The 20,104-nt window shown below is 49.3% G+C and overlaps 1 protein-coding gene across 10 annotated transcripts in view; it reads left to right on the top strand.

The window, feature by feature from the left end:
- The first annotated feature begins 68 nt into the window (after positions 1-68).
- ANK1 (ankyrin 1) overlaps positions 69-20,104 on the top strand; it is a 213,958-nt gene continuing 193,922 nt past the window's right edge. For all 10 annotated transcript variants that reach the window (XM_029936401.1, XM_029936381.1, XM_029936428.1 and 7 more), the window contains exon 1: positions 69-370. In XM_029936401.1, coding sequence (XP_029792261.1) covers positions 245-370 — 126 coding nt within the window. In that variant the 5' untranslated portion in view covers positions 69-244. The remainder of the gene's footprint in view (positions 371-20,104) is intronic.

Genomic DNA, 20,104 nt, shown 5'->3' with positions numbered 1-20,104 from the left:
CTCCGGCCGCGGCGGGAGGCGCCATCCGGGGGCCGCCGGCAGCCGCGGCGCGCCTCGCCCCCCGATCGTCTCGCAGCTGCCTCCCCTGCCGACCCGGCCGCATCCTTCCCGCGGTGGGGAAAGAAGCTCCCCCCCTCCGCGGAGCAGAGACTCATTTTTTTCCCTCTCCTCGGGAGGGTGTCGCCACCTGGATTGCCAAGAGTGAGGGGTCCGGGAGGCAGGGACCGGAGCACCGTGACCCGCCATGGCTCAAGCAGCTAAACAGCTGAAGAAAATCAAAGACATCGAGGCTCAGGCCCTCCAGGAGCAGAAGGAGAAGGAGGAATCCAACAGGAAGCGGAGGAACCGCTCCCGTGACCGAAAGAAGAAGGTAAGAGGGGGGCGGCGGCGACAGCCCAGCGGCAGAGCGGCCCTGGAGGTGGCCGCTGGGGGAAGGGGCTCGGCAGACCTAAGAATGTGGTGGGGGCCCAGGGGCTCGGGCGCCGGCGGAGTTGATGCCGCTCGAGAGTGGAGGACGCGGGGTGGGAGAGGAGGAGGCAAGAGGCTTCGGTGCGGCGGGGCAGAGGACAGGGCAAGAGGCTGGGCAGAGGAAGGGCAGAGCGGGCGGCCAGGAGGCTGAGGGCGCGCAGAAGCCGGTCCGCCCGCCGGCCGCGGAGACCTTTCAGCACCTTGGACAGATGCCGGCAGGCCTGCCGCGCTCTGGGAGGAACTTTTCCGGCCTCCAGGCGGCCGGCGAGGGTGATGGGCTGCTCCTCTCTGTCTCGCCGCCGTTCCTGGCTTTGCAAGGAAGCTGTGTGGGTAAATGCGGCTCTGGGCTCCGGAGGCTGCCCTGCCCGGCGCCTCCCCCGGTGACCCACACTCGGACAAGGAGAGCTTCATTCCCAGGTCTCTGAACGAGGGGACTCCCCTCCTTCGACCCTTCTCAAGCCTAGGAAGCGCCTTTCCTAACCCTCTAGGTCCAGCGGCTGAAGGCATGCCCCCGGGGCATTTGGCAACATCTTGTGTTGGGTCACACAAGATGAGCAATGATGGCCAGGAGGGGAAGTTCCTTTAGAAGCCAGACACGGGTGCTGTCCAGCTTGGCCCAAGGGCCTGGTCAGAGAACAGGTCTGCCTTTTGTGGAGGAGTACCAAGCAAGATATCTCCAGAACCCAGAACCCTTAGGGCAAATGTTGGTGTGTTGAGCGCTTCCCTTCTGGGTCCGGGGTCTCCCTGCCCCTGACTCAAAGCACCTTTAGAAACACCTTTGGTAAGAAACATCTTTTAGTCTGAAACACCTTTGATTGTGAAGGGAGGGTGCATTTAACTGGGCAGAGGGCTCTGGCTGAAAGGTGTTTTAGAGCCCCCCATGGAGGAGGCCCAGAGTACAGGGATGCTGTTCTGGGAACTGGAGATAGGGCTGAACTCCAGCGTCAGAAGAGCCATTTTTACCCGAAGGAGTCGATGTCGGGCACAGCCTGCAAGCCTCCTCACCAGGAAATAGGGCCCCCAGTGTTCCAGGGCAGAGGCATTGGTCTTGATTGAAAAGGAAACATGTTTTTTCTTTCTTTCTGAAATTGTCTCACTCTGAGAAAGAAGTTTGGAGCCTTGGTTGACAGCAGAGTGTGGAGAACAGACTGCTTGTGGGTCACACTGCACTTACCAGTTGGTCAGCAAGATGAACATGCAGCCTTTTCCTAGAGATGAGACACAGGGGTAGAGATGTTCTAGATTGTCACCAAAGTAACTATCCCACTCTAGGCATCCCTACACCCCTTCAAAAGCCAGCCCCTCCTCCCTCAAGGGATTTCCATCGTGTGTGTAAATAGTAGTTTCCAAAGGCACCACCCCTTTAGCAGGACCAAAAAAGAGGCCTTCCCCAAACCTATGGTGAATCAGAGTTTGGGTTGGTGCCACTTGGAGAATCTCAAGTCCTTCTGCTAGGGTCTGAAATACCAGAGCCCATCCTGTGAGTCAGGCAGGGGGAAGTCTGGTTATATCTGACAGTGTTCACCCACTTTCTTGGCATGAATGTAAACTTCTTGTTAGGAAAGCATGCTCTCTATTTCCATTCCTGCCTATCGCTTTAGGAGCCAAGCCGATCCTCTCCCAAACTGCTCACTCAGTGTTTTTATCTCACTTCTTCTTCTGGAGCTTCTTCCTTGATGCTCCTGATCCCTTAACTAATTTTTTTTGAGCAGTAGTCAAAAAAGAACTCTCTCTTCTTTTCTTCTTTGGTTTCTTTCCATCCTGTGAAGCTCTGTCAATCTAAGTCTGAATCCCGACTATATATAATCCACACTCATAAAAGTGGCAAGGTCAATATTCCTTTTTACTTCTTTGGCCTTCATCTTTACATTCTTATAAACTTTATGTCCATTTTGAGTGCTAGGCGAAAACGTATTTCCCTCCTCCTGAATTGTGTTGTTTGACTAGCTGGTTGTAGCATACTGCATCAGTGAGCATTCAGAAATCTTCCATACAGATATTCACTATTGTGTGCAGTGCCCTGAATGCTACAATTGGTACAACAATAATAAGGAAATCTCAATTCAAAGTGATAGTGATGACATACTCTCCGAGAGCTGATCTTTTGTGTGAGGGTATGGTATGGGGTGAGGTGTGGGGTGCTTCATTTGTATTTCATAACAATTGTGAGTTCTCTTAGCTTTTGGCATGGTCTTGAGAGCCATTTCAGAGAACAGAGTTAAAATTTATAGCAAAATACAAAATCACAAGAAGGTGGAAGGCCCTGGAGGGAAGGGTGAGGGAGGCAGGGCAATGCAGAAAGAGATATTTAGAGAAGGTAGAGGAAATTCATGCAAGCAAGGGCTGGGAAGCAGATGGTCAGGGTTGAAGGTTCATATAAGGTGAAGTCTCACTTAGGCTCAATTTTTACAAATGAGGTGATGATGCTTTAAGGGAGGGATTCTTAAAACCAAGCAGCTAAGGACTTTACAGTTGGTCACCACAGGCTGTGGAGCTGCAATCCGCACCAAGAAAGAACTTCAGAAATGCAAATGGACACTTTATTTCCGTGGACTGGAGTTAGTTCCTATGAATGTACAGCTGTGCCAGGGGCATTCTGAATTTACTAAAAGGAAAGGTGTTTGTCCAGTGGATAACCTACTTAGCAGGGACTGACTGAGCAGCACTGAATCCCTCCCCGTTTGTAGCAATAATTGTGGTTGTAACTTCAGCAGTGGTTGCAGTTTTTACAGTTGATGACACCGTGTGGGAGGGTGCTTGCTGAGGGGTGCTGTGCATCGCTGGATGGAGGCTGATGTTGTGACGCACTGACTGACATAGATAGAAACCACCTCGACACAGGGAATTGAGCTAAAATTCTGGAGCTCTCAAAACGCCTGCATTCTTCTAGAGCTTCATTCAGTTTTCTGTTTGTGTAGCACACATCCTTGTCAGATGCTGGCTGTTGGAGCTGCAGCTTTAAAAAAAAAATCCAGAATTTATGACATTTACTGATAAGTCCCCCTGCTTCTGAAGGTTGGGATGGAAATAAATATATCACAAAGCATGTGTAAAGTAGGCATTTGCATTAAGAATGAAAGGTTTCTAAGGCTGAGGATGCCTTGGGCACAGGAATGTGTGTTCTTCTTATGTTTACCCACATCTTGAGGTTAGGGGAGGAGGGCAGGGAGGTAGAGAGAAAGTGAGGCCCAGGATGGGTGAGGAAGAAGAGGGTCAGAATTAAATAAAGGAGGAGAGGATGAATGGGGGAGGGAGATGGATGCAAAGAAGGGGGGCCGGCATCACAGCCCTTCTTTAAGGGGTTACACTGATCCTGCTACCTGAATACCCACAAGTTCCATGGGATAGTGTTTATCGAGGTCTCTCCTTGTCCCTGGTCTTTCCTCCTCCTTCATCCTCTGATTTTGGTGAAGGAAAAGATCATGCCCTATTCCTAGCTGTGTGCCCAGTACCTGCCATATACAGGCATGCAGTAAATGTGTACGCAATGACTGGTTGAACACACAGATTCACGTATTTGTCTCTGCTTGCCTCGGTGTTGTCTTGGTCATAGGTATATGTTCAGGTGAACAGTATACTCTCTGACAGTCTTTTGGGGGCATCTGAAGAAAGACTGCTATTTCCTTCTTTTCTAATCACTTGCAAAGCCATAGAGATTCAGAGGCAGGCAGTGGAATGATCTAATTTTTTGGTGCAGTGAATTCCACCACTGAGCATGGAGTTAGTTCCTTGCACGGTCTCTGCTGCACTAAATGTCAAGAGGTTTTAGCCATTTGGAACAACCGGGTTTGCACAGGGCCTCGAGGACCTAAGAAGAAAGGGGCAGAGAAGAAACTAAGCAAGCAGAGGAGTGCTGTGCAGCCATGCCTGTCCGTCCTTCCAGACTATGCGGGGCTCCCCGAAGAGTGCTTGGCCTTCCCTCGCTCAGCGGAAAGAGGCCTCGCTCCTGGACTGCAGAGGTGTCTTTGTTTGGTCCTGAGATCCGACTTGCGGGGGACACTTGGGGTGACCTGTGTGAGTCTGGCATGGTCATGGCAGGAGGGAGAAGAGGGAGGGGTGGGGAAGGGGTGAACAAGAATGGGATGAAGGGAAGGAAGAGAAACAGGAGGGTCTTGTGGGCCCATGTCTCCTAATGGTCTGGGGCTCGAATGTAAATTTTTGTAGTTATCTGCAGATGACTTAATAAATTCAACTTGTGATAGAGTGGACAGCATCAAAAGAGAATGGAGTTCATCACACATCTATAACCTTAGGTCCTGCTGCCATACCGTATCGCTAGCATATGTTGCAGTATGAATTGATATTTGTTTATAAAGTCTCTAGTTGGCTTTTGAATAGCATGATGATAGTGCCTTGCGTGTTAATTATCAAACATGTTAAAATATTGGTTGCGAGATTTGAAAATATACCACAACTTTGGTTACCCTGCTTTGGCATCTCTTCTTATTTCAGTACCTCAGGACCCTCCAAAATAGGGAAGTAGCCTTGCCCTTCTGGAGCTCTGGGAGGTGCTGGCAGTGGCTGATGGCGTGGAGACTTCCCTAGCCTGCTCTAGTTCACCTCCAGCCCAGCACTTCCCTCCTGCTACAGGCGCGGTAGCAGTGGGAGCTGGTCTCTGGGTGGTCCTGTCACCCCTCAGCCGTGTGCTAGACCAGGAGAGCAGGGTCTTGTGAGCTCAGACACTACACCCTCAGTTTTGTCCAGCATTATATGGTTTGCATATCTTTTTAAAAATTTTTTAACGTTTATTTATTAACATTAATAAGAGAGAGAGAGAGAGAGAGAGAGAGAGAGAGACAGAGACAGAGTGTGAGTGGGGGAGGGGCAGAGAGAGAAGGAAACATAATCGGAAGCAGGCTCCAGGATCTGAGCTGTCAGCACAGAGACTGATGTGGGGCTCGAATCCACAAATTGGAAGATCATGACCTGAGCTGAAATCTGTTGCTTAACTGATCGAGCCACCCAGGTGCCCCTATGTTTCACAGTCTTTTGCTCCTCATAGCCACTGCTTAAAGGAGGTGGGGCGGTGGATGACATTCAGAGCCTGAAGCAAATGGCTTCCCTGTGAAGGGGACCAAGAGTTGGCCCCTGTGGCCTGTCTCTCCTCTTGTTCACCACTAGCAAACTGCTTGCTCACCACTACTTATCCCCCCTCAATGTGGCTTTTTCTTAAACTCAGTCCAAGGCTTCTTCCTTTTCCTTACAATAAAAATGAATAGGCGTTAGTAAGTGGTTACTGTGTGCCAGGCACTAGTCATGTATGTTAGGTCATCCCCAGGCTTTGCGTCCGTAAAGCCTTTGTCCATTTCTTCCTTTTTCAGTGTCAAAGCCCATCACACCATTCTTCAAGAAACCATTCCTGAATTCCCCTCCTCACCTCACCCCATTAGTATTTTTCTACCTACAGTCAGCCTTTGTTCTGGGGTGTGTGCGTGTGTAGGCACGCGTGTGCACGAGAGTGTGTTGGCACGTATTCTTGTTTTATCCTTGTGACTAAACTGTAAGCTCCTTGAAACCAAAGCCTGAGTCTTTGGATATAACCATCCAATAAATATTTATGTCTTGAATGGATTCTGAAGCTACATTGAACTGGCCCAGATACTTTTTCTTGGTCTTTCTATTTGATTTTGGAAGAGTTGGCCCTGTAGAATTGGAATCAAGTAAGTCTATTTTTTCCCTGAATTATTCTGACTAAAGCATAGTTGTCAATGTTTGGTTTTTGAAAAAGGCAAATAAGCTTTGCTTGGCTCCATATCTCCATTTCCGGTTCTCGAAAACAGCTCAAAAACCTCCCTCTGACAGAGTGCTAGACTAGGAGTCTGATGCCTGGATCACAGTTTCAGCTACATGTACATGAATAAGCCTCTGAATTTCTCTGTGCCTCAGTTTGCTAATCTGTAAAATAAGGGTGAGAATCATGTGATTGAGCTTTGTGAACTTTAAAACTCCCATAATATTTAAAAGGTTATAGTTAATAATGGAATGGTTATTAATTAAGCTATTCTTTCTAATGCATCCAGTGCCAAAGCTGGCCTGGCCTTATAGTGGCTGTGTGAATTTGATGTGCACCTGAGAAGGCCAGCACATCATTAGTTCAGTGCTGGTGAGAAAAGGGTGCTTTAAATCATACCTTCATTTCATTTTCAGGAAAGGAATGAATTTCCTATTTTGACAAGATTTATTATTGCAGACTTAATTATCTCCATAGGTCCAGTCTCAAACTTTGAGAAGGGCTTTATTAAAGTCCGCATGGCAATGGTAGCTGTCTATCAAAAGGGGACATAAAAGTGGTTCCTAAATTTTGGGAAAACCATCATTGTTAGGGCCATGGCCAAGAAATCTGGAGTGTGGAATAGCACAGATAATGGGACACATGGTGTTACGGGCCGACCAGACCCCTCTGGATCGACTCTGTGCATCTTAGGAGCATAACACATCCACCAAGAAAGGAGAATTTGCAGTATGGACACTCAAAGCTAAAGTAGGATTTAGTGGCCAGCCAACTAAAACAAACAAACAAATAAACAAACTTTTTTTTCATTTGCTTCCAATGTGATTGGAGGCTTCCCTTCAAAGAATATTTCTCCGTGTCTTTGCTAAGGTGATGATACATTTTCTGTTTCAGTTTGTAAATTTTTGTCCACTTCAGAGCATCACTGACACTGATACTGCAAAGCAAGCCACTTTGTTTATCAAAAAAGGGTCTGTATTTATTGAGAGCCTGCATTTGCCTACAGGCATTTTCTCACTGGACCCTTGCAGAGCGGGGTTCAGACCTAGTCTGGCTTCATAGCTTATTCACAGACCTCGGCACTAGGCTACCTTTTTAGGTATTTGATGTACCCTCAGGATATTCAACTCAAGGCTGTGTGAGGCACTGAGAGGGGAGACAGAGCTGATGATATTTCCCTTGCCTTCACAGGAAGGATTTGCAAATTAGTGGGAAAGCTGCCAGAGGAAGAAGTTAGCCCGGGCAGAATGGAGGCAGGTGATTTGGGTTTAGGACGGAAGTGCTGGCATCCAGATTCCAGATGGATCATGCATGTCCAGAGGCTCCTCTGTAGGTCTCAGGAGCAGCCTGCATGACGGTAAGGAGTCTGCCCAGGCACCTGGATTAGAACAACAGGCCAAATAAAAGAGTGGCTGAAAATCAAATCCTGGAGATTATGTGCTCTATTTCTGGCTCATCTGCCTCACAAAATGGTTATTTCCCCTTTATTTTCTGTTTTGGAGATTTCTCTACCTATCATACCATCAACGTCTTCTCCATATCATGGCTTAATAATGTGTAGCTACAGAGTGCCAACATTTCTGCCATTATCGTGTATTCTTTCCACCTGTCTGGGGCTTTTGCTAGTTACATGGAGGAGTCTCTGAGCCTCTGGGGCCCTGGGCCTTCATGTAAGGTGCTTGCCAACAGCTGAACTTGGTGTTAGGCGTGTGAGGCATGGTGGGAACAGGAGGTGAGCATGGCCCGGGTCTTGCCTGGAGTTCTCCCATCTACCCTTGCCTGGATGCCCCTGGTTTCATTTGCTGCCCTGAAGAATTCAAGTGGGTTAAGTAAGGCCAGGGAGCAGAATGCAGTCAGGAGGAAGACAGGCACAGGGTGTTAGAAGGCACCAAAGTAGCATGGGGAGAGGTGGGAATGGTGCAAAAGGAAGCAATACAGGAAAAAGAAAGAAGGTCCTAAACTCGGTTCTGAGATTGAAGGGACAGCCCCCAAACACTCACAGGAAGGTGAGACCCACAGGAAGAGAGAAGAGATCATGGGCCCAGTGGGCCCTCAACTTTGCTGGTATCGAACCAGCTGGGGAAGAGGGCTTCTTACAAGCACACCTGCCCCACCTCCAGCTGCAGAGTCTGACACTGGGTGTGGGCAGAGCCGGGCGCTTGTGTCCTGCAAGGTCCCCTCAGGTGATGCTCAAATGGAGCCTTTGTTCCAGCAGAGCCACAGGCTCACCTCTCCACAGGACTGGCTACATGTTCATGTCAACCTTTTACTTGCCCACATCCTTTGTGGAATTGGATATAGAATAAAATAAAGTCAACACCAATCCTCTACTCCTCGCTTTTTCTCATCTCTTGGTTTGATCTTCCCTTAGTCATGTCACAATCCATCAACTTGTTCCTGTAGCTCTGCGAGAACGAAGGGTCTCCTGTGTGCTTTCGGCGAGCTTCACCTGAGGGGAGCTTGCAGGTGCCTGGCCCCACCCCGCACCCACTGTCTTCAATTCCCCATAAGAAGCAGGCAAGCAGAGGGTTGGCTTTAGCACTGTGTCCAGTCCGATGGGAGAAGTAAGCCTGGCCAGGGCTGGGGGTGGTCGGGGGAGGGGGCCTGGGAGGCTTCCAGGGGTAGAGGCTGGGTCTTCAGTGGGGCAGGACGTTCAGCTGAGACAATAGCATGTGTGGAGGGTGAGCAAGAGGGTCTGGAGAGGGAGGTGGTCTGGGAACTGTGGGCCGAAAAGCAGGAGCAGAGAAAGCAGAGTGAGGGAGCCCTGGAAGAGGCTGCAGAGAGAGCTAAGGCAGGGGCCAGCATGTCCAAAGGGCAGAGGAGACCCTGAGAGGCTCCAGGCAGAAGTCTGAAAGGCTCCTGTGCCTTTACACAGAAACTCCTTGATAAGCTGAGGGATAATCGAGCTGAAGGACAGGCTGGTTGGAGCCAGGGTGGTGCCTAGGGATGGAGAACATATGGCAAATGAGCTATTTGAGTGGTGGAGAAAGTTGGTCTTGGTGAGTAATAGAGTGAGTGTGAAAACGTAGTCAAGGATGATCTGTAGTAGATTTCGCTTTGACATATGTTAATGTATCTGCATGTATGTATGTGTGTGTGGTTAAATGTCCACAAGACCTCATTTCTGACTTGGGGTTGGGGTAGTTAGTGGTGATGTCTTTCACTGAGCTAGGAAAGAGGAGAACAGGTTAGGAAGAAAATGATGAGTCCTTTTGCGGGCCTATATTGCTTCCTGGAGCTCTCGGTTGATAGAGGGGGAGAGTTTTTAGAAAAGGTTCCTAAATATCAGGGAGTCTGTCGGCTGGTGGTGGAAAGGAGAGGTGTCAGTTTCAGTCTGCACTCTCTGCAAGGCCCCCGAGTGCAGATCTTTTAGTGATTCCTTTAACTAGGGCACGTGCACGTGACCAAGCCTACTTGAAACTAGGAAATCGGACTTGGGGGTACTCATAGTGGGGGTGGGGGGTGGAGTGTGGGAAAGCAAGCCCCTGGGGCTGGGGCGGGCTCTAGGGAGGCAGCACTAACTTATTTTTCTACAAAGGACTTGAGCACTATCACCCATATAGCAAAATGCTATGCCTTCACTAAAAAATGATGCTGAAAGGAATTTGTTTTTAAGAATATGTTTCTAATAAAAATGTGGGAATAGGTTTAAAATGTAATGTAATTAAAAATGCAGTATAATGTAATTAAAAGAAAAGACAGAGGATGTCCTGCTTGTCAGAAAGGTAGCCAGCCTTCTCTGCCTATGTGACTGGAGATGAAAGCTGGAATTTATAAGATGATGTCACACTCCCAATAAAGAATTCCAAGGTGATGTGGACTAGAGCCAAGTAGGTAACAGAATGTACTGGCTCGAAATGGAGCTGGAGTGTGGTCCCAAAAGACTGGGCAGTTGGGTCTTGGCATGTGAAGCCATCCATTGTAAACCAACTTGAAAATGTGTGTGTATTGGGTCTAATCTTCCATTCTGCAGCCAGAGTGATCTTCCAAAAATGCAAATCAGATTTCGACACTCCCTCCTTTAAATCCTTCAGTGGCTTCCTAATTGCCCATAGAATAAAGTCCAGGCTCATTACTCTGGGCTCCCTAGACCCCCTCCCCCGCTCCAATCTAGCTCATAACTGCCTTTTCCATTTCATCTCTTTTTTCCCCCTATGTGCTGCACTCTGCTGGACTCTGAGCTTCTTCCAGGACTTTGAATATGTATGCTTTCTCTGCCTTTATATCTTGATGTCTGTTGAGTCTTTTTTCATTAAGTAAGTTCTATACCCAATGTGAGGCTTGAACTCCTGACCCCAAGATCAAGAATCACATGCTCTGCCTACTGAGGTAGTCAGGCGCCCCTGTCTGCTGAGTGTTCTGCCACACACACTAATGCCCGCTCCTCTATTAGAATTCAGTGTGAGCTTTGCCTCCCAAGTCCTAGATGAGGTTAGGCTATCCTGCTTCTGGTAGTACTCCAGTGTGCTCATGGGCAAGGGGACCAGAAGATGAAAAGGACTTCAGTGCATATCAGGAGGTCATCTTTGATGGTGATGTTGAAGCAGTGATGAAGACATATGAGCTTTGGAAAGAGATGGATTCAGAAGGTCATGGGTTGGTGTTCTGGCTCAGATGTTGACTGGCTGGGTGACTTTGGGCAAGTTGCTCAATTACATTCCCTGAGTCGCGGTTTTTCTCTGTATAAGGTGGAGAAAATAATACGTACCACTAAAGCATGCAGGGTTGTTGGGAGGATTGAATGAGTTAAAACATAAAGCACCCTGGGATATAGAAGGAACTCGGTAAATGCCTGCTCCAAAGCCTGGTCCCACTTAGCAAAACTCTCACCTTGTATATAATTTAAATATGGTGAGTTTCTTTCCAGAGATGGTGGTCAGGGTTAGATCCCAGCGTTGGTAGTGCTAATCTAGTATTGCTGCCGATTTCTTAAATGAATCAGGAAAGACTATGGAGAAATGTGAAACTGATCTAAAACTCCATTTAAAGTAAAGAAGAATCAGAAACAGCTCAAGTCAGAAAGGCTTCAAAGTCTGAAATGTCCATAGAGTTGTATTGAACTGATGGATGTGCTAGATCCTCCTGTGGCGTGGATATTTGGCAAATTCACTTGAATGCCATTTGAAAGAGCCACTTGGGTCGCTGCCACTCTGGAACCAGCACGCTGCCCCGTTGGTCTTTGGTTCAGTGGTGTTGGCGGGCAGGGCAGGCACTGTGCTCAGCTTGCCCTGCCTTGGGGTGCTGTGGGTGGCGCCAGTGTGTGATGGATTCAGTCCCTGAGTCTTCTCTGCTTTGGGACCGCTGGAAGGGACCCAGTCCTATCTACTGACATTGAGCAGTGCCTTTGACACCAAGATGATATTGTAGGGCTCTTGAGCAGATGTGCTTCACTATCTGCTTAAGGTAGAACAAATCAAGGTCAAAGTTCATCTTCTAACATCATCTTGCTTGTCACCTGTGCCTCAGCCTTTTGACTTTAATGTTCTTGAGCAGACTTGCATTTGAGAGACATTCAGACTGCAAGCTGTGCGGATGAGTCTGAGCACCTGCACATGACAGGACTTACAAAGGCAGTTGGAAAAAACGTTATGATTCTGTACCAAGGTAAAGCTATACCATCATTAGATCCTTCAGGAAGAACTTTTAAGGATCTCACCCATGAATCCACCTTTCTTTGCCCCTGCCTGCATCTCCACTGCTTTTGCCCATGGATCTTTCCTACAATAACCTCCTCTAGTCTTGCCTTTCTGGTCTGGTCTTGACCTTAGAGCAACTCATACTTTTACAAAGATCGTTGCTAGCCGGCACTCCCCTTCAGGAGGACCTTTCGGTTACTTCCTATTGTTGTTAGGATAAAGTCAAATTCTTTCCCACAGCTCCTGAAGTCATTCTTGATCTGCCTGCCACTGGGTTTTAATCCTCATCACCCCCAACACTGCGCTCCCGCTCCCGGGGCTGCTGGTGCCCTGCCCCTTCACGCGCCCTTCCCTCCCTGGAGCTCAGCCTACTCCCTACTCTACCTCAAAGCCCAGCTTCTCTTCCTGCAGGCAGCTCTCCTGAATCTGGGTCAGAGATGCTGCGGAAGGAGTGCCAACCCTGAAGCAAGGCTGCTGAGGTGGTGGCCAGGATCCCTTCCCACTCAGCCACTATTTGTGGGTCCAGGGAGTTTCCCAAGCCTTTTAAAGCTATTGACACTTTCAACAAAGTCCTAAGACTACATGGGATTCTGGACCCAGGCAAGAAATGAAACTGAATCATTACCTTGCATTTCTCAATTAATGGAGCCTCTCCTTCCTCCCATAGCAGCCCTCTGATTTGGGAGCATTAACTAGTGTGGCCATGGATGGAAAGAAGAGACCCTGGAATTAAGAGAGTGGAGTTCTACTTCTTTTCACGTTCTTATGTAGCTTTAGATGCTTCTTTGGGCTTCAGTTTCCCTTCCTCTAAAATAAGGGGAATAGGGCACCTGGGTGGCTCAGTCAGTTGGGAGTCTGATTTTGGCTCAGATCATGATCTCATGGTTCAGCTCGTGAGTTCAAGCCCTGCATCAAGCTCTCTGCTGTCAATACAGAGGCCCCTTTGAATCTTCTGTCTGCCCACCCCCTGCTTCTCTTCCCCTCCCCCACTCACGCATACTCTCTAAATTAATTAATTAATTAAAAATAAAATAAAAAGGATTGATTTAGAGGTCTTCTAAGACTCTTCAGGGCCTATCTGCGATTTGGAGGTTATGTGAATTTAAAAGACCACAGGGCAAAACGGTTCCTAGATGCTTGCTGACCTACCCTGGCCTAAGGTGCCTGGCAGAGAAATCTGGCTGGAGGAGGCTGTCTTGTGTTGTAGTCCCGCTCTATTGGATACCAGACTGCAGGGCATAGGAATGTTAGCGAAAGTGTGAAAAGACCATTCAGCAGAGGGTTCTGGTTCTGCTGGTTGATACTCATCCCTTCCAGTCTATTATTTCTGACACTGGTGTGGGCAGGTCAAGGAGAGAAGGGTGTGCCGATAGTGTGAGAACCCCGTGGGCTGTTGGAAGGTCACCATGATCAAGGTTAACAGAGTTGGTCCTGTGCAAGTGTTTTTGGAGAGCCTGTATACTCAGACTCCCGTGTGACTCTATAAGCCTCCTGCTGAGGCCAGTAAGGTGCCTCCATCTATGTTTGCAACAAAGAGTAACCTCTGAGAGAGCAGAGAGTACCTGTGGCAGATGAACAGAGAATTTGGGAGGCAGAGCACCTTCTATTTTCAGTGCAAGGTGACTGGATCTGTCACGCACTGAGTTGCTTTCAAGGTCATGAGCAAAGTGAGCCTCCTCCTGCCATGGAGCTTGGAGGAGCCCTGGAAGTCCTGACTCCAAGCGGGGAGGGGGCTCCAGGAGCCCTGGCTGCCTGCATTTTCCTGGAAATCAGACTCAGGTAAACCCATGGCCCAAAGAACAGGCAGTTCGCTGTTGGATACCCAGTGTGGTTTTCCAGACAATCATGGATTTTTAGAGACTCCCTTTTAGGGATGAATTGCACATTTTTGGAAAATCCCAGCTTCATCACTGACTGAGTTTCCAAGGAGTCAGTATTATCAGGAGGGGTCAGTACTCCAGTTCAGCCCCAACTGAAGTCTTTTTTTGATTTCAGGCTATGCCTCAGTGGCTCTGTCCTTCTCTCTGGAATGCAGGGCTCACTGGTTTTAATGGAAGCCCCCGGTACTGAAAACCTGTCACCTTTTCTTCAGTGTCTGCTTGGTGGGGGCTGGGGACAGGCAGGAGAGAACTGTCTCAGGAAGGTGATGTCCAGACCAGGCTGTTGTTGAACTAGAACCTTCTGTAACACTCGCATCTTTTGGGAGATGAGGCCCTGAATATTCAGGCCTCCGAGAGCCCTGGGAGCAGGGGAGCCAGTGCCTCACGGACAGCAGCCATTGTCACTCAGGGTATCCAGCACATTATCTCATTAGTGGAGAAACCGGTGGCAGGTCTCCCATTTCACACGGGAACAAAGCGAGGCTCGGGAAGATTACATGCATCTCACATTGCTAGTAGGTGCTGGAGCTGGGCCGAAACGTTGGACATGTCTCTCCAAAGTCTGGGTTTTTCTAATAAGCAGGTGGTAGCAGATGTGGGAGGTTGTGGATCGAGTCATGTCATTTTCTGTTGTTGTTTTTTCCGTCTATCCATTGCCCACCCACCTACCAGTAGGAAAACAGTGAGGCCCAGTCATCAGTGGCTGGTGTTCCCTCTGCTGAAGGAGAGAAGGGAAGGCAAGAGACACTGACTGGCCCACTTCTTACCCTTGCTCCGAGTGAAGACAGCCCCGCACATAAAGGCAGCACAACAAGAACATGTGGTGGTTGGATGCAGTTCTGTCCTGTGGGCCGAGGGGCTGAATGACTCAGGACCCACTGGATGCCCCTGTGGGAGGAAGCTGCAGGGAGCCATGTTTGGGAGCAAAAGCCTGAGCCGTCTCCAGGCCTGGTGGAAGGAGAGGTGCCCTGGATACATTATCCCAAACCGGTCCTCGTCCTACTGGCCTAATTAGCTCTTTGGGGCCACGTGCTTCTTGGATGTGTTCAGGGCCCGATGCATCGGCACCCATGGTCTGGTGTGGACGCGTGGTTTGTTCTGTGTGTCTCTGGCCTTTGAGACACATTTCTCAAATACGACCTGTTCATTCTACACATGTGGTGTGAGGCCTGGGTGTGTGGAGTGACCTCCCCAAGGTGCATGGCTGAGCAGGGCCTGAGCCTGAGGCTTCTGAGCACTATTTGGATGCATGGTCTTTTTGCCCTTGAGTTACCAAGTCTGCTTGTCCCAGTGGTCTATCTACTATCTATCTATCTGTCTGTCTGTCTATCTACCTACCTACCTCTTATCTACCTATTATCTGTTTGTCTATCTATCTATCTACTATCTATCTATCTATCTATCTATTATCTGTCAATCATCTATTTATCTATTTATCTTCTGGCTATTATCTATCTATGTATCTACTTACCTACTTATCTATTATCTGTCTATCTTTCTATCTTTCTGTCTACGAATCCTCTACCTTAGTTACCTACTGTTTCACTGCTTCAATCTGGAGGAAAGAGAGAATAAGTAAAGCTCCTTTGGAGGTACTGCACTCTTGACACTTGGCCTAAGCCTACCTTTTCAGCTGTGTCTTCCCCTCCTTCTCTCCATCTCCTGTGATACTGTGTGGGCCATTTTTTACCTGCTGCCCCTGTCTCCCCAAGCCTTGTTCATAGTGACAGTGCTGAACACAAAGTCTGAGGCTCCAATCCCCTACAATGTGAACTCCTATTCATCTTTCAAACCCAGAAGAAATATCACCTCTTCCAAGAAGCCTTCTCTGCTTTTACTGGACAGAAATGCCTCCTTTGTGTCCCGTTAACACTGCTAATCTCAGTGTCACAGCCGTCCGTGGCTGAGGTTAACTAACTGTTTGTTTGTTAGAATCAGTGGTGGGCAAACATTTACTGTAAAAGGCCAAACAAAGAGTAAATATTTTTTTGGTCTCTCTTGCACATATTCACCTCGGCCACTGTGGCACAAAAGCAGCCACAGAACGAGCACACGCACAAATGAGTGGTGGCTATATTCCAATAAACCTTGAGTTACGGACACTGAAATCTGAATGTCATTTTATTTTCACGTGTCACAAAATGCTATTCTTTTTTATCTCCCCCACCATTTAAAAACGTCAAAATCATTCTTAGCTTGTGGGGCTGTACACTAAGTGGCAGCAGGCTAGACTGCCCTTTGGGTACAGCTTGCCCACCCCTGGGCTAAATGCTTGTTTTCCTTGTGCGACTGTGCACAGAGTGGTAGCCTGGTCTTCTCCGCCTGCCCCCACCCCCACCCCAAACCTGTTGGTTGAATGAGTGAATCTGGTGACGTACAGGAGACACACGGGACTACAATCCTTAACCTCTCCAACAACTTCTTGAGAGGGGGAGGCCAATCAAGCATCAGGCTCCTATTTACACAGGCAGGACCATTGAGGCTGTGGGACTGGGGCCCTGGAAGAGCCCCAGGGCTTCTGCTAACCGCCCAACAGGGGGCTCACTGTGTCTTCGGTCCTGGTGTGTGTGGGTGGGTGGGGGGGAGGCTCTGAGGAGGAGCTGGGCCAGCAGGATGCTCACCTGCTGGGTGTGACAGAAGCCAACCCGCCAACCTGGGAGCGCAGCTTTCGGCTGTGAAAATAGAAACAATCTGGTGCCTGCCTGGGTAAAAGGCCGGTGTCAGAATGCTTTGGTTTCCTTCCTGCCTCTCTCTGGCATTGAGCTCCTGGATGAGAGGCAGCAGTGTCTGTTCTGGTGAGGGGGAATTGTTACACATAGCTAAAATTAGATGTTTTGTTTGAATTATGTTAATTTGACTTAATTGCTGGGGAATGTCGATGTTCTTCAGAAAGCCAAGCACTCTGCCGGTCTTGGTGAATGCTCCTTATGCTCCTGAAGCGTCTCCCCGTCCCCAGTGCCTCCACCTTCGGTAGCTCACTTTGACCCAGGGAGGTGGGGAGCAGGGGCGGCAGCAGCCCCAGGGGACGCGATCCCTATTTTTCTGGACAAGGAGGCTGAGGCTCAGGGTGGTGAGGGTCCATTCCCCAGGTCACGCGAGGTCACACACAGGTCTGATTTCTAGGTGGCTCCCATTCTCCTAGTGCTCCAGCTTAACAACTTTGTGCGCCCCTCCTCCTCCCCCGCCGTATTTTTGAGGCTGGCTTCTGCCTGCGCAGGCAGTAGTGTGGGGCAAGGGCTCAGCTCGCTCGAGGGCCTTATGGTTGCTTTAATGCTCTGCTGTGGTCATTTTGAAACTGTTCACTTTTTAACACCTCACTTTCACTTTGCACTGAGCTCGGCCAATATTGTAGCCAGTCCTGGCCATAAGTTTGTCTTCAAGGGTTGCAGTAATTAACCTTGGGTGTGATTTCATCTTGGCAGTGGCAGCTGGGATATCCAGAGGTGCTTTTTTTTTTTTTACATTTATTTATTTTGAGAGAGCGGGCATGCGCATGCATGTGTATAGGTGGGGGAGGGGCAGAGAGAGGAAAAGGAGTGGGGGAGGAGACAGAATCACAAGCAGGCTTTGTTCTATCAGCTCAGAGCCCAACTGGGGCTCAGTTTCAGGAACAGTGAGGCCATGACTTGAGCCAAAATCAGGAGTCGAATGCTTAAGGGATGGAGCTACCCAGGTGTCCCTGGAAGGTGCTCCTTTTTATAAATAACTTCCCCAAACCTGTCTGAAGCTGGGATTCCGTGTGGCCTCTGTGGAGAAAGGCCAGCAGGTCAGCCTCCAACTCCTCTTCCTTTCCCCTTTGCCTCTGGGCTGCGGGGCAGGTGTGTGTATGTGTGAGTGCTGGGGACGATTCTCACATCAGAGGTGAGGTTGAAGTGGCAAGAAGTGCCCCTCCCCCTTCTGTGGCTGGAACACCAGGCTAGATGGAGAATCAATCAGTCTTTGGGTAGCATTTCCCCAGCAAGATTCAGCATTCAGAGCCACCCCTACACCCTGGGTCTAGTGCAGGCTAAATTGTTTATTAGTTTTTGTCATTGCTGCAGATGGCATTCGGGATTATTTTACAGGTCTCATAATGGGTTTGAGGGGAGTGGGGGTCTGGTACTGCTGTTAGACCCTGTGTCTTCCAGAACGCTAGTTTATGTGCTTTCTGCTGATTGTGTTCTCCGAGGAGTAATGTGTTCTGCCAGGGGTCACTGATTGCTGGCTGGCTGCAGGGCTGGGTGCCCTGGCCCTCCGGTCTCTGCCCTCTCCTACACGTGCCTGTGGCAGCTGGTCTGGCCCATGTTCTGTTCCTCAGGCACACCTAACTTGTCTCACTCAGGGAGCTTGCGCTTCAAGTTAGCTCTGTCTTCACTGTTCTCCCCGGGGCTAGCAGGCTTCTTTTCATCTGTCTCAGCTCACCCTTTACCCACATGACCCTGCATTCAGCTGCCCACCCACCCATTCTGTCACATCGTTCTGTTTGTCTTCATTATCTGGAACTATCCTATTTCTGGCTTATTACCTATCTTCCCCTGTGTGCATTAAAAAAGAAATTCTATGGGAACAGGGACCTTGTCTGTTTCATTCACTGCTCTATTTCCAGCGTCTAGAAGAATCTATGGCACACGGTGGGTCCTTGGTCGGTATATATTGAACAAAATGATGCATCCTCACCACACTCTTGTAAGTCAGGCACCAGTAGCCTCATTTTATTGTCGGGGAGATTGAGACCCTAGAGCATTTCAGTGACTTGCCCAAAGTCTTGCAGCTCAGCAAGAAGGGGGTTTGCTGGCTCTGCAGTGTAGGTGTGCCGCCAGGACCAAGTTCTGCCTCTCCAGTGCCCCCACTCCCTGCCCTGGTCTGGAGTTCACTGGTTGGGAGGGTGCGTGTGCTTCTTTAAAAAAAAATTTTTCCCAAAAAAAAAAAATTTTTTTTTTACATTTATTTATTATTGAGAGACAGAGTACGAATAGGGTAAGGGCAGAGAGAGAGAGAGGGAGACACAGAATCGGAAGCAGGCTCCAGGCTCTGAGGCAGCTGTCAGCACAGAGCCCGACGCGGGGCCCGAACCCGTGAACCGTGAGATCGTGACCTGAGCCGAAGCTGGCCATTCACCTGATTGAGCCACCCAGGTGCCCCAGTGTGCTTCTATAGCTGTCCAGTACCTGGTGATCCCTTCCCTGGGGCCCTTCTATAATAGCGTGGAATTCCACACAGTGTCTTTGTTTACCTCAAAACTGGACACAGAAATGATTTTGTTTTGCAATTATTTAAAGTTGGTTTATTTTGAGAGAGAGAGAGAGAGAGAGAGAGTCAGCATGAACAGGGGAGGGGCAGAGAGAGAGAGGGAGTGAGAATCCCAAGCAGGCTCCACGTTGTCAGCACAGAGCCCAACATGGGGCTTGAACCCATGAACCATGAGATCATGACCAGAGCCAAAATCGAGTTGGACACTTAACCAAATGAGCCAGCTAGGCACCCACTTGATTTGCAAATATTTAAACACAGAGTCTTTTCACTAAATCACATTTAGTTTTACATTGATCAAGTGGCCTTTATTGAAAAGAAAAAAACCCCATGAAACCTGTCTGAATCCCCCATAGATTGTTCCCATAAACATGAGATGTCCTATGCGAAACTACTTGGAAAGGTAAAGGATCGCACAGAAATGTCAGGAATTACCACCACCCAACAAATACGCCTCTTCGTTTCTTCATAAAAATCAGTCAATCGAGTGAGAAATGGGTAGGGAATTTTAGAGGTTTCCCTTTGCATTCTTCAGCGTTCAGGTGGAGAGTCCAACCTTTTCGTGCTGTAAAGGAAAGCACAGAGATGTTGGTGTTAGTCCGCGGCTCAGATCCGAGCCTGTTCTCTTACCGTAGAGCAGCTCATCAGTCCTTCCTCCACCATTCCGTGTGGCCATGAGGTTGAAAGATGTTAAATGAGGCTCTCCCCAAGGGCACGCACCACGTCAGCGCCTTCCCCAGCTGGGGCAGGGCCATGGCCACAAAGGTGGCGCTGCGCACCGAAACATGGTGTGAAGAGGGGACAGTTGGCTGCGGTGGCGGGACGGAGGATCAGGGAAAAGGGAGTCGGGGTCGGGTGCGCGTCCCCGCCTTGGTGGTAGCGCCGTCCAGGACCTTCCGCTTGCAGGTGACATCAGAATCCAGAGTCTTCCCCAGGAGCCCACAGACCCTCCTTAACCTGGGGTGGGGGGGCCTGGGGCGGTTGCACACCTCACTGCATCTCCTGCGGGTAGAGGGGGCTGCGGTGGGGAGGGGAGGCTCCTGTCTGGCGGGAAGGACCCCCGAGGGCGTGAGGGTGAGAGGGCGAGAGGGAAGCGAGCATGCGTAGGAAGGCGCATCCCGGTGCGCAAAACCCCTGGAGGTGTGCTTGGGTCTCGCTTT

This window comes from Suricata suricatta, chromosome 1 (assembly GCF_006229205.1).
Source record: "Suricata suricatta isolate VVHF042 chromosome 1, meerkat_22Aug2017_6uvM2_HiC, whole genome shotgun sequence".
In the NCBI taxonomy this organism is placed as follows: domain Eukaryota; kingdom Metazoa; phylum Chordata; class Mammalia; order Carnivora; family Herpestidae; genus Suricata; species Suricata suricatta.
Note: the sequence above shows the minus strand (reverse complement) of the source record. Positions and strands in the feature narration are given on the sequence as shown.